The sequence below is a fragment of the Bemisia tabaci genome, chromosome 9 (assembly GCF_918797505.1).
Source record: "Bemisia tabaci chromosome 9, PGI_BMITA_v3".
Classification (NCBI taxonomy): domain Eukaryota; kingdom Metazoa; phylum Arthropoda; class Insecta; order Hemiptera; family Aleyrodidae; genus Bemisia; species Bemisia tabaci.
In genome coordinates, this window is record NC_092801.1 from 15,284,473 (window position 1) to 15,299,070 (window position 14,598).

Here is a 14,598-nt window from a genome sequence, read left to right on the forward strand (position 1 = left end):
TATGCATAATGGTGTAAGCTGTAAAGTCGTCGTTAAAAGACTTTATTTACGTTTCACCTCTAGTAAAACTTGAAAAGAGAAGAAAACAAGTTTTTTTCCGTAAATTTTTGGAGTTTTATTGAAAGTTTTAAGGCAGTGCTTTTAAAGAGCCACTGCCGCCGTAGTAGATATTCTTTTGTCGTCATACCACTCATCTTATCATTCGTTTGTCGAAGATAACGCGTACCTATTCGCCTATTTTACCTCTCTAGTAAATTAAATGACTATCAAACTTTAATGGTTGCTCCTCCAAATTCCTCTTGCAGACAAACTTATTGTTTTAAATGTAAGACAGACTAATCTTTTATCAATCTCTAATGCTCTCTCTTCAAGACCATCACTTTGCGCTACTGGGTGCACTAACGCGCATTTTTGAAAATACCGCGCTACGATGATGAATAACCAAGCAGCCAATGGCAGCTGAGTATTTGTCTATTTCCGGCACCTGCAATCTCTGGGAACGGATGACTCATTTGCATGCATGATTTGTTTACCATTTACCAAGGAAGAGATAACGAAAAATTTGTGTTTTGTTTTGTTTGTTTTCCTTAGTCCCAAGCCTCTTACGATCATGTGTATGAAATTCCTTTGATTTTTTAGTTTTCTCTCCAAATTCCTTGAGTTTTGTTTTAAAATTAATCCATCCGTTTCGTTTTTTCGTAATAGCAGTTATGGGTCTGTTCGGGAAGTCACGGGAAACTGACCCTAAAGCTCAGGTAGATTTTATTTTTCCTCTTTATCCTTGAGATAAAGTCAAATATTTTTACATAATTCCTTCACGAACCGCAGCCTTGCATTTGTGTTGTTTTCTTAACGATCATTTGCAATAATTTTCGACAAATTCTTTCCATTGTGAAAGCATAACCTCAAACTTCAGCTCGCTCGAGCAAGAGAAAGCTTGTTTGGGTGTCGCTAAACTTCATAATAGAAAGCTCTTGTTGCTTGGCGTTGTTATTGCTCTCCGTCCTTTTTAATATAATGGGATGCCTTTGTCCGGAAGGTCATAATGTGGCTTCAATTTAAAATACATGTTTGGAAATATAACTGCATTGGGTCAGGTAATGAACTGATCAGGCTGTTTAATATGTGCGCTGGTCTGCTCTAATCAGGGAAGGTTCTACTGGGGACTAATATATTGGCAATGGGTCATATTTCAAACTACACGCCTCATTATACTAGCCACCCTTGACAACGACTTCACAGGGAAGTCCCAACCTTTAATTTATTAACCTGAGATTGCGGGAAGAACAAACTTTGAATTTAAGACTCTCTTGAATTCTAGTAAATTTTGGCAGGTACTTTTACCTTCAATTGTGAATGAAAAACTTTAACTGGCAGGGAATATATTAGTTTTGAGTGCCCTCTCAGGAGGCTGTGCCCAAAGTGGAACGGAAACGCTACTATCTTAATTCTTGCATTTTGTTTTCATTAATGATGGCTAATGGCAAATCTCTCTTTGCTGTTTTTTAAACCACAAGTGAAAGGAGCAGTTACTTTTTCTGAGGAGAATAAGTACTCATTACCAGACATTTCTGTTCCAATTCTTTGCCCAGATAAAACTGGAAGGGGTAACAATCATGACAGGCATCTAAGCTCATACCTACATCTGCCATTTACAAAATAAAATTAAAAAATATTGTATTCTAAATAAATACTTATTATACCTAGCTATTAATCTCATTTTTAAAAATTTCCTTTAAGTAAGTAACTGGCTTTCTTCCCTTATTATACTGTTGTTGACTTGTACACCATCTGGCTTTTGCCGTTTCACTGTGCTTAAAATAGCATTTTTTAACTCCTCAGTATTACAATTCGAGCTTCTTTGTTTCTGGAATACTTTTCATTTTTCCTTTCGTTTGTTTGTAGGTCAATGAGTGGACTCATAAAATCCGGAAAGAAGGTTACCAATTAGATCGTCAAATCAATGGTAAACAAGACCAAACAATTTTCTATTCTCATTCACCTATCCTTATCTGTATTTCAGCTGTCCAGATGAAAAGTGGCCGCTGGCGGACAAAAGAACCTAAGTACATACAAATTCTAAATTGAATCACCAACACCATAGCATAGAGGAGTGCTTTACAAAAATTTGAGCACAAAAACGCTTGATTAAATCAAACCAAACTTAAGTCTCAGCCGTTGAAAAATAGAGATTTACACAATGTAGTTTCGAGAAAATGCCATAATTTCCATATTCTAGGCACAATATTGCCTGATTGTAACGCAACTTCATCCTTGTATAAATCTTTACACAATGGAGCTCTTGCATTTGTCAGGAATTTGCAATTTAAGTATTGATACCTATGTAATATTTTGCGAGAAACAGGATGATTCTCCAGGTTTTCTCTGAAATCAACTCCAAAGTTCAAAAACAGCTCTCAAAGTTGAAGCTGTAATGTAGAGGATATCCTCTGCTACCCTGAGAGTTCACCTCTATATCATGAAAAACTTGCTGCGAAGATAGAGAGAAAATACATTAACAGGGTTGCCACTTTATTTGGGGACCCCAAAACTGATTCATAGAGAGCTTGACGAGATATAAAGTAGTAGTATTTTTATTAGATATACTACTTTTAATGTAGCATGGGATACCCCCGCCATCATTGCCCCAACTTGAGAGCTTTTTTAAAGGTTTTGAGTTGATTTTAGAGAAAACAAGTGGCACCATCGTGTTTCTCGCAAAGTTTTATGTAAGTGATAGTACTTCAAACGCAAATTCCTTTATGCATGCAAGAGCTCCATTTTATAATACCTAAATCACAATGTAAACCATATGAGGCCTCCTACCCAGTTTAAGGCACTTAAATTTTTAAATATAATCTAACTGATCAAAAGAGCTGTTAAAGGAACGACAATGAATACAAATCTTAGTCTTTGTATAAATCTTCGTAGGGTCATATTCACACTTACTGCCCTGTCTCTCTTTTCTCTCCTTTTCCTCCTGTAAGCTTGCAATAAAAATTTCTAATGAGCTGAATCTCTTTTTTAGCTATTAAAAGAGAGGAAGAAAAGGTGAAAAGAACTTTGAAAGAGGCTGCCAAGAAAGGAGATAAAGATGTTTGCTTGATCCTTGCCAAGGAGATCCTCTCAGCAAGAAAAACAATCCAGAAAATCCATACCTCCAAAGCCCACTTAAATTCAATTCAGCTGCAAATGAAGAACCAGTTGGGTAAGTACATTTGCTTTTTTAACACTATCTAGGGGTGCAGAAAATCGATGGTGAAACTGCAAAAATGCATGTATCGGTTAGGTTGTTTCCAAATCTTAGCTTCTAGGTATTCTATTTTTTACAAGCAGAACCAAGACCAATCCACACAGGTCAGTCATTGCGCATCTTTTTGAAAGCCACTTCCCCGCCCGGCCCTAACTCGGCTGCACTCAATAGTACGTCACAATGGGTGCTCCCATAAGAAATACATTGCAAGCACTCAATAGTACGTCACTGCGCAGTAGAGTACCAAAACTCGTCCATGGGAATGACTGACCTGTGTGGATTGGTCTTGAGCAGAACAAACCAACGTCATGGCTTGAAAATTTCACAGAATATTCTTCACACAGAGAAGAAAAATCACTGATGATTTCAAGAACCGACGTTTAGTAGTTTTGCATGCAGGAAGTAAAGTAGAAAAGGATGTCTGCAACGCAGCAAACTGGTACACGCATTTCCACAGTTTCACCATTGAATTGCCTGATCTTAGGAAACAGAAGGCAAATTGTCATCTTCCAGCCAAAGTATCACAAGCGCCAGTCACGCTTGTACGCTAAATTACCGGACCTCTCAATATTATTTGGTTTTTTTTCTTTTAAACTTTTGCGTATACTCCCCTGAAAATTTCAGTGATCAATTGATAATAAACGGCTCACTTGATTGCATGATTTTGATGAGTTGTGAATTAATTCCTGTTTCGAATTTATTTTACTTGAATTCTAGGTGTCCTGAGAGTTGCTGGTTCTCTTCAAAAGTCAACCGAGGTCATGCAAGCAATGCAGCGTCTTGTAAGAGTCCCTGAAGTGGCAGCCACAATGCGAGAAATGTCCAAAGAAATGATGAAGGTAATTAAATCAACACAGAGCTTTGGGATCATTAAACTATTAACTTCTTCTCAAATTTGAAACTTTATTTTTTTAAAGCATAAATTGACCTTGAATCGATTTTTGGAGGGGACTGTAAAATTTAGCATTGTGACCAAACTTTTTGCAAAGTTGGAGGAATTTGCATGTAAAGAGCGAAGAAATGTTCATTACTGCAAAATTTTGCAAGACAAATGGGTTTATAAATTGAAAGGCCAATTCTATAAATGAGAAGACTAAGATATGTCTGCATCTGCCAGTTAATTCAGAACTGGTTTCCAAAGCATTCATTTGAAATTTATTGCAAGTAATATTTCAAAACGACGTAACATAAATACCTAGATCACTAGAAAAGTTTTAAAATTAAGGCATGAAATATTGTCCCAGAAGTCATTTTGGTAGATCTAAAGAATTTTTTATGATGGTATGAAGGCAAAAGGTAATAAATGAGAGACCTCTCTCTTTGTCTCCACCTCCACAAGTATAAATTGGTCAAATCAGCGTTTCGAGTATTCCACCCTATACTTTTTTTGTACTGCGCAACCAAAGTCCCGGAGCATTGTATCTAGTAACATTATGGAAACAACATTGAACTCGAAAATGTATACCCACAAGGCATTTTATTCTATGGATGTTTGCCAGGACTTAAATAATTAAAGGTTGTAAGTGGATTTTTGCTTCACGAAATGTTGCAAGGAGAGTTAACTGTCTGCCTGTCACAATCACTAAAACACTGGCAACTTAGCCCTTTAGTTTTTTCCCTTCAGTTTTTTAGAGTCTCTGACGATTATTAAATTTGAGAATTTTCAATCCGAAACTTCATTTCTACCAGTTTATCATCCAGCAATCAGTAATTCACTTTATGACTAGACTTGCAGCTGATGGCCTCATTGTTAATAGCCAGCCAATGATGCTCAGCTTTCTTGTTTCACTACTAGTATTTAGAGTCCCTTTATACCCATAGTTATGACAACTCACTTTTGGTTGGGCTGAAAGTGGCCTAAAAAAAATCCAATACTGATTGGTTCTCACTCATGGAGTCCCAAACGAGTGCACCAAGATGGCGGTGGCTCGATGTGAACAAAAATAATGAAAATATTACCTAATTGTGGTTTATCAAGAGTAAATTGTTATTTCCATCGGTCCAAAATGAAAATTGATTAAGAAATTATTCAAAAACCAATCTCATTTTCTTTTTAATTGATCAACTTTGTTGATGTTGTTATTTTTGGATGACAGACATCGCAGGATTCCTTATCCTTATCCCTCAATATCGTTTGTTTGGGTGCACTCGTTTGTGCCTCCATGGCCAGCCAAGGCCGGCTGCCAGTCAGCTGATAATCGAGTTGTCTTAACTCTGGGTATAAAGAGACTCTACTAGTATTGTCAACAAGTCTATGTAAGCATGAGCGGCATATTTTTTTAGGTTTTTTTTCTATATTCGACCTAGATGATCTGTACTCAAGCCACTTTTGGCCCTCCTGGCTTTCTTCTTTCCGGTGGCTTTTACATCTTACGTTCATAGGTTAATTCGATACAAGTCTCTCAGCCCAAGTTTCATATCATAATTTCTGCTCTATCATTTGGCAGTTATTTTGTCTCCTTGGTACTACTGCAAGATAGTTTCATCTTGAACCCTTATGGTTCTATGTTCCAATGGGACACTGCCCAAACTCTTGACGAATTTGTTTACTGAAAAATTATGAGTATTTGCAAATATATATTGGTTGTTTGTAAACCAAAAAAAAAGTGGAGGATATAATAAAAAAGAAAGAGAAAAATAAAGAAAAAGAAGAAAATTGGATGAAAAAAGGTTAGAAAAAAAGCATAGTCCGAAAAAAACTGTTTGATGGAACAACCGTGATCATTTGGAAGCATCAGTAGCACAATGTACGTTCAGAGCAACTCCATTACCTCTGCAAGCAGAGGCTTAAACTTCCAAGAATGTAAAGTGTAAATATTAAGAAGAAATTTGTTTTAAATTTATGCATTTCAATTTACTTCAGTTAACTGTTTCTAATTTTTAAGACTACAAAAATATTTGAACATCAGTGACAACTAATTTATTAGAACAGCGGTATGTTTTGTGTTTCATCAACTAACTGCTTATTTCACTTGCAGGCCGGCATTATTGAAGAAATGTTGGATGAAACCATGGACTCGGTTGTCGATGATCCAGAAGATATGGAGGAGGAAGTACAAGGAGAAGTTGACAAAGTAAGTGAAATTTCAAAGAAATTCTATTTTAAGCAGCCATGCTTCGCGTCTAACGTAAAGCAAAATTCGAGAGAAATTTGTGTGCTTTGTAGTGAGTATTCCCAAAATGAAGTTACTGTAGTGTATAATACTTTACTTAAGTATGAATATGCTCAAAGCTCTAAATTTGGTAGTTTTCAAGTTTCCTGTTTAAAACCATCAACCATCATTAAGGGGGAAAAAGAGAGAAACTTCAAATGTATTTGCAGAGCAACAAATGAGACAATGTCTCATTATAAATTGTTTAAATAGATGGCTCTATGTTATCAAGTTATGAGTTGCACTTTCTGCAAATGTTGGTTGATTTTCAAATCTTCATCAAGCTTATTAGCACTTAGATACCTAAGTTCTCTCAGTGTTCTCAAAAATTATAAAGCAAAATTTAGAATGTATCAAGAAAACTCTAACAAATTTTTGCCGATTTTTCTCTCTTCTTTTTTCCATTAAAGCTGTCACAACTTCAGCTCTTTTTCCAAACTTATCAGGAAAAATTATTTTTGTATTACCCTTGAGGCCTCTCATGGAGCAAGGCATTTATTGGTCAAAAGGCGCGTAGCAGCTTTACCTAATCTGCAGAAAATGCTTGTTCTAAATTCTGACAATGTTCCCTATCCAAAAATGTATTATTTGTCACTTGGGGTATTTTTTATACAAGGGTGTTTGTCGGCTTTGCCCTGTTCTTGTATTCTGAATCCTCCATATGTCACCCATCCATAAGTTTAATGAATTCGTGAATGGATAGATTTAACTAGAGAATGTTTCATGGTTAAAATACCTGTAGATTCCCATTTTTATCTGCTATTTCTCATCAAGGTTACTGGTTAAAAACAAGATTTTTTATCCAGCAATACGAGAAGACCCGACATTTTACATTTTCAAATGCGTTTTTTTCTTTTTCGAAACTTATTTTTTCCCTTGGTTCTCCATCGTATGGCCGTTTACTGGAAAATGCCATTTACCTGTCGCAACGTTTGTGCGGCAAGAACCCTTGAGCATTGGACACTCCTTAAATTGGTGCATTTCATTATTTCAGATTTTATGGGAATTAACCGAGGGACAACTCGGTCAAGCACCGGCTGCTGTTACCGATACCCCGCAGTCTGTACCTGGCACATCAAAAGCCGAAGAGAGCACCGTGGACGACGAGAAAGAACTGGAGGAGATGCAGAACCGATTGCAAGCGCTGCGAGGTTAATTTCAGCAGGAAGCAGCGGAGATATTAAGTTAACCAAATCGGTTTGTGATATCCTTTTACTTGATCGTGTTTCATGGGTCCTACATTGTTTTATTTTCTTTTTGTGTACAATATTGTTGCGAAATGTTATTTATTTATTTTCTAATCTAAGAGTTTTATTTTTTATAATTTTAACCTTACACTGATGGTATTATTGGAATAGTAGCCTTTCAAATGGATCTCTCTCCTTTTTTTTCAAATTCTTCTGTAACTTTTCTGATTCTGAATATTGCCTCACTTAAGTTTATGGTATAATACCAATACCTCTGTATGAGCTATTTGTAACAAATTGATGGCTGAACGCAAAAAATAGTCCCAACATTTAAATATCTCAGACTGCATTTGAGTTTCTGCAAGGAAAATTAATGGAAATGTTTCCTTGTAATTTTTCGTGATTTTTGTCAGTATCAGTGAAGGAAACTAAAAGACAAGTGAAACCTAAGTGGAGACTAACCAAGCTGTAATCTAAGTTTTGCTTTTTATCACTTCAGCCATCGAAATGTGAGAAATGTAGTCTCCAGTCAAGATAACCCAGATTGGACGTTATTTCACTTTTTCTGGTAAATTTCAAGAAAATAGTCTTTGACATCTCTTATTTATTTATTTATTTATTTATCAACATTGCATTCTCATCAAATCAACTTAATTTTTGTGTCAAAAGATGGCAAATAGGAATCTGAAAAAATTGGCATCTCCTTAACCGCTTTAATCAAAGTAACAAAAGTAAATTTTTTAACCTTGTTCATCTATGAAATTGGAGAAATAAAAGGAAAAAAATTATAGAAAGAATGGATGAAAAATTCACCAGCAAGAACAATATGCTGAAGAATTATATTGGGTGGAAGCACTCTGTGTTCAAGTATTACAGCGTTCCGAGTCTTCTAAATTATTTTTCTCAGCTAAGTTCTGATAATATCATCTCTGTTACTTTTGCTTCAGTTTCTATGCAAGCCCTTTTCCCTCTGTCTTTTTTGTTTCTCCCGTCCTCTTTTCTCTTTTCCGAGTGATAATGTTTTGTTCTTACCCTAAAAGGTATTATCTAGTATCAAGGGCAAAGGAGCGCCAAATATCCTAATGTCATTGTGTTATGGATGCCCAGATCATAAGTAGAAGCAATCAAGAATGGCAAAGTTGGAAATAAGTAAAGATCGTTTTCGTCAATAGTTTTTTTCCTTCTTTTGTTTTTTTTTATAGTGCTTTTTAGGGGATCAATTTCCCTGCCTCAGTTTTCATATTAAAAATGTTTGCTCATACTCTGTGAGGAGCGGAAGTAAAATTGAAGCATTTATTCTTAAGACGCCTGACGGTAGTAAACCCCTCTGTGGATAGACCTTTTTTTTTCCTTATGTGGGTGTAACTAATGATACGCATTAATGTTGAAATGGACGGCATTAAGCAGAAAGGGACCAAGTTACATCAGCCATTGCCAAATGTCATGGAACAAATTATTTTTTTGCAAGAGAACAATTTCTCAGATTCTCCAAAAAATTGCAGAGAATTTCCTACTTGTCACTGGAAAAAATTCCTGCAATCTGCTAAAGAATCTACATTACCATTTCCCTGCATAAAAATGAATCATCCGATGAAATTTGGCAATAGCTGATGTGATCTAGTTCCTGGCTTCCTAATGCGGTCCAAATTGAAAAGCGCTTATCTTGACCACAATTTCTTAAAATGTCCACTCTGTGAAGAAAAATGAAATGCAAGTGTCACTTGGAAATTTTTTAGAGTATGTATTCCTTATACTGACACAAAATAGCAGAAAAAAATTTAAGGAATGACCTTTCTTTGTCCTCTACATTATGTATTGAAATAAAAAAAACACATATGGTTGCATTGTTAAAAATTTGGATAAGTTTTATGTCAACTAAATGATCAGCGTGTTCATCCTAGCTCTGATTTAGTCATTGAGGATAACAGTTTTGTGCAGCATATTTGGACTACATTTTGTATTTGGGAACCACAATTCTTGGCTCATCCGTAAAAACACGCATGTGAATCGGGAAACCAACTGGTACATACGTTGTTTCTAAACTGAGCCAGAAATTGTAGTCTTAATGCAAAATGTCCATTTGTTACTGTGCTCAAGCATTTATTTTCTACCTATTGACTCAGTATATATTAGTTTTTTTTGTCATTTTGTAAATACATCTTTGCGATGATCGCAGACTTGCTTTTCAAAATGCATTGCTCACGGGCAAACAGTACTCAACCTCCCATTGTCGACAAGCTAAAGGAACGATAGATATTTTTGAAAGTACTTAAGCAGTGTTTGATTAGAATACTACTCCAATTTTATTGTAAAAAATAAATGGATACTCCATTTAAAAGTTCCCTCATTTCCATTCTGGATACTAGTTATAAACATTCAACAATAAGTTCATTCATTCTAATAAAAACTAAACAGTTACAAATTTAGATTAATTTTTTCCATTTTTTCATGCTGATAGTACTCTTAATGAGCCTAACACTATATCATTTATTATTCAAGTATCGCAATCACTTCTGTTCATTTTGCTACTTTTGTAATTTTTATTTTGTGTAATCTCGAACAAGTTGGAATATTTCTTCTCTTGTAGAGAAGTCAACCAAGTGCAATCTGCAAAAATTATCTATTTTTTTTAATCTAATCTTGCTACATTGAAAATCACTGGATCACACAAACTAATAAAATCGGTATCAAAACTTTACATTATCAAGATGAATATATATTAAAAAAGAAAAAAAAATGTTAAAAGTTTCCTTTGGAGACCCACACAAGAAACAGTTAAAAAACTCGTTCAGCTTTGTCCAAAATATTTAAAGGTACAGTATTTATTGACCCCTGTCCTTGATCATAACAAGGCTCTGCACTGTCTATTTGTCACCCATGGACTGGCTCAGATGTTTTTCAATAAATCCACAAGACAGGGTAAAAAGTACTCGTCTAAAAGGCATATTTTTGTATCAAATGTCACACAGTATATGTTCAATGTAACAAAAATGTCCAAAATAGAATCATACGTGAAAAATTAATGTTCGTAGTTTACTTTGTAAGTACAAACTTTCTCCTCTCTGAAAAAACCATTATCAATAGAGGTCAAATCAGCCATTAAAAACAATATATCAATGGCGGGTTTGCAAAACAGCGTATCTTCATTGTAGTGTTTCAAGTTTGCTGCTATTTTCAAAGAGAAACAAACCAACTTTATAGCTTGAAATTTATATGGAATATTCTGTTAATGGAGAAGAAAAATCATGAAAGTCTTGTAGAAGTCACGTTGATCAGTTTTCAAAAAAAAAAAACAATAAATTATGACAGGAAGTCTGCAGTGTCACAGTCGGAGATACGTGGTTTCGAACTTTGACCGTTGATATACATGAGGCCAACAACTGGAGCATGATTTTACACCCATTTCACTCCTTTTATGATACAAACCAATCTTGTCAAAAAAAATTAGCACACAGGAAAATTCTGCCATTAAAAAGTATAACAAAACTAGTTTTGTGCCTAATTTGACGCAAGTAGACCTCACAGTTTTTGTAGCAGGGATTGTGAGTTGACATACACAAAAAATGCCTTATTTCCCCCTATGAGTTAGATTTGAAAAGTTTTAATGCATCTATTGTATTCTGCGTATAATTTTCACAAGGAAACTTGTAATATTGTGCTTAATTTTGTTCTCTGTCTAGTGGTCCGTTGGTTTTTTCCCCTCAAATCCCTGAAGCTTAAACCCTTTACATTTTTATTTAAAATGTGATAATTGATCAAGCCAATTTAGATACGTAGTTGTTTCCAAAGTACCTAGGTTAGTACCCCTTTCAGTGTGTGTAGTTGCGTCTGATGTGGACGAAAGCAAGACTTTCTTTCCTCAAGAAGTTTAATGAAAAAAATTCTGTCAAAAAAGTATTTTTTGAGAACTATGGATGTAAATACAATACATTTTTCAACTATTTTTACATCTGTATGACTACGAAATGCCGTTGAAAACCATCGGAAGTATAACTATAAGCGAAATTAATTTCCTCTCACATTTTTTGTTCCTTTTCTTATTCTTCCCTTCACAAATTTTCCCTCGTATTTTATCTGCTTCTTCATTTCTCCTCTGTGTTGTCCTTTTTGTCGTGTTGCTGAAGTTGAATTATTGACACTGCAAGAGCCTCTCATCCTTTTTTCTAGGATATAAGGAAATTTTTCATTAAGCTGTATTTTGTGTTACTTTTTCCCCAAGCAGGAATAGTGTTCAAAATCGGATTTCGTTTAGTTATCAGTTTTTTTCATCAAGAAATCTAAAATGGAAGCAGTCTCAGTATTATTTATTGTCTGAAAGCCGTAACTATCAATTTTTCTTCTTCCTGCATTCAATTTAAACTGAACTCGGACACAGAGACAATGGAAATTTACACCGAAGACAAATTCATCAGTGTCACAGACACATCAGTGTACATCAGTCTTCATCAGCGCACATCAGACTTTTCCTACTCAGATGTTTTATTTTGTAAAATGGAAATGAAGCAACCTTGAAACTTGTCTTGTGAACGTATTCCTCTTAATTTAAGATAAAATCAGAAAATTTAAAGGCCTTTAAGCAGTTTTCTCTGTTGAGAAAGTGAAAAATGATAGATAATCAGGGAACAACAAATGCAGCTAGGCTATTTTTCCGGTTAATCTGGCCATATATAATGAAACAATTCAACTCTCTTTGTAAATTGTTGAGTTGTCTCCTGGAGTTCATGCTAACTAAGTTTTGCTGATTTTTTTAATTTTGAGGGAATACTGTAGTGAAGAGATTAACTCCCAAAACTCATTACTCTGACTTTATTTTGCAGCCAAATCTTTTGGTTGATTCAAATTTCAACACTTAAATGGTTGCTAATCATAAATTAAAACCCTAAATTCTTGTTTGATGCATTAATTTTATTTTCCAGTCTCTGGTACAATTTTCTTATGAAATATTAACGTCCAGTATTTTCCTTTGCTTTGTAACTTGTCTCCCGTACAGAGGAACGTATCTCGTCTGCACTATCTCGGTACCTCTACATACTAACATTTTATTTTTTCGAGGGAGAACCATTACACAAATTTCTTCGAAAATTTCGTGTCTTTTCTTACAAAGGTAAAGAAAAATCACTGGAACTTCAAGCAGGCAGTCTCATGCCACGATTCTCGCATGAAAAAATAAAATGTCAATAAGAAATACTGAAACAGCATAATGGGTTTAAGTTTCTCAGCATGGGAGATGACGATTTAGTGGCTATTGGATGCCTTATTTTTGCTCTTTTACATTCAAGCAACAAAAAAAAGTAAACTGAAAGGATTGAACTACCTTGTCCTTTCAAAAAATATTATTTTTATTGATTAACCGATAATAATTTTTAATTACTGTAACTAAAGCTGCTTTTTTACCACTTGTAACTACATAGACCAATGCTGACAGAAATATACAGCTAACTATTTCTTGTAGGTAATTTACATAGTATGTTTGTTATCACCATCTTTGCACTAGTCATTTAAGTTTACAATGTTTTGGCAGGCAAATAAATCTGAAAAAATAAAAAAGTCAAATCTCCTGGAACAAGGTTTAAAAATTCCCAAGATTCTTAAATGAAACTTGCTTGGAGCAAAATGCAGAGACATGATGTCACTGAAGCTCCTTGATCATTACGATCTCTATGAATGATCACAATCTGTGCCTAGTGACCAGTGCGTCTTGCCTCCTCTGTTCATTTGATTCTTAAACGCTTTAAATGTACTGTTGTCTCAATACATTTCAAAGGTGAATCTGCAAAAACGCGTGTCTCAATTTGTGAATTTGCAGATTTCCCGTCATTCTTAATTTGTTTAGAAGGAAACTTCTCAATGTCATCTCTAAAAAATTTTCGTGATTATCATCCTAGTATGAAAAATATTTTGTGAAAATTTGAAGTAATGATGTTGGTTTGCTTTTCTCTTAAAAATAATACGGGAGCGAAGATTTTGAAACACCACAATTGAGGTATTCTCTCCTGCAGTTTCATTGCATCAATTTGGTTATACTGTTGTCTTTCCAATATTGCTGCAGGTTTCAATCACAGACTTTTTCAAATCACAAGTGTATTATTTTTTCTGCCTAATAAACTGTCACCATTTGCATCTTATTGCATTATTTCTCCTCTTCTTTTTCTTCGTGAGCTATCCCTAGGAAAAGAATTTTTTTTTTCTACCACTCACCATAAATGTCTAAATTGTAAATACGCACTCAAAAAAAGAAGGGAAGAAAAAATTGGACCTTTAATTATGCATTTTTGAATCTACACGGCTAATTTTAGGAAAATATTTCCTTTGAAGTCCGAAAATGCGTTTTTTCCAATGCAACCACCCATCACCCTGATTTAAAGATAAAGTAGGTTGAAGTAAAATTAGGGTTTTCACTTAAATAGAGAATAGTTAGATAAGGCAAAGAGACAAGAGACATGAAACTTCTTTAGACTTTTCACCATGAACCTAAAAAAATATATATATTTACCTCTAGTTTTATACATGAGCTAGGAAATCTTGTCCTTTTGAAATGAAATCTACATAAAAGTTACCTTTCAAATGAAGGATTTGAAAAAAATTGGCATCAAAATTTTGCAAAATTCTAAAAGTCACTTAGCTGAACCGCGCTTTATGCTAAACTCAAAATAAACTCAAAAATAAGCTTCTCATTGAATACAACAAGAGAATAATATATTTTTATCGAAACATTGTATTTTACTCCTGTTTCACCACAGCATTCAATGTGGAGTGCAAAGAAAATTCATAGGTACTGAAAAACGTTATAATTTTATAAAAGAATATATACTCTTCTTTTTCAACAGAGTTCTTATGGTTTTAAGTGCTAAATAGCTACAGTAGATTTATTAAGTGTTTTTAAACACTTTTATTTTACTTAAATACCTTTCATAATTTGAACTTATGAAACCTTAAAGAGGGTATTTTCAAAAAACTTTCAACAGTTTTTCTTAGAGTTGTTATCTCAACACTTGAGTAAGTAGGT

At 34.5% G+C, this 14,598-nt stretch overlaps 1 protein-coding gene across 1 annotated transcript; it reads left to right on the forward strand.

Annotated features, from left to right (window-relative positions):
* Positions 1 to 515: 515 nt before the first annotated feature.
* On the forward strand, positions 516 to 13,712 carry Vps24 (vacuolar protein sorting 24). The gene is made up of 6 exons (XM_019051503.2): positions 516 to 755; positions 1,906 to 1,966; positions 3,029 to 3,208; positions 3,971 to 4,092; positions 6,232 to 6,327; positions 7,400 to 13,712. The coding sequence occupies exons 1-6, from the start codon at positions 711 to 713 to the stop codon at positions 7,559 to 7,561; spliced, it is 666 nt and encodes a 221-aa protein (XP_018907048.2). The 5' UTR covers positions 516 to 710; the 3' UTR covers positions 7,562 to 13,712.
* Positions 13,713 to 14,598: the final 886 nt, after the last annotated feature.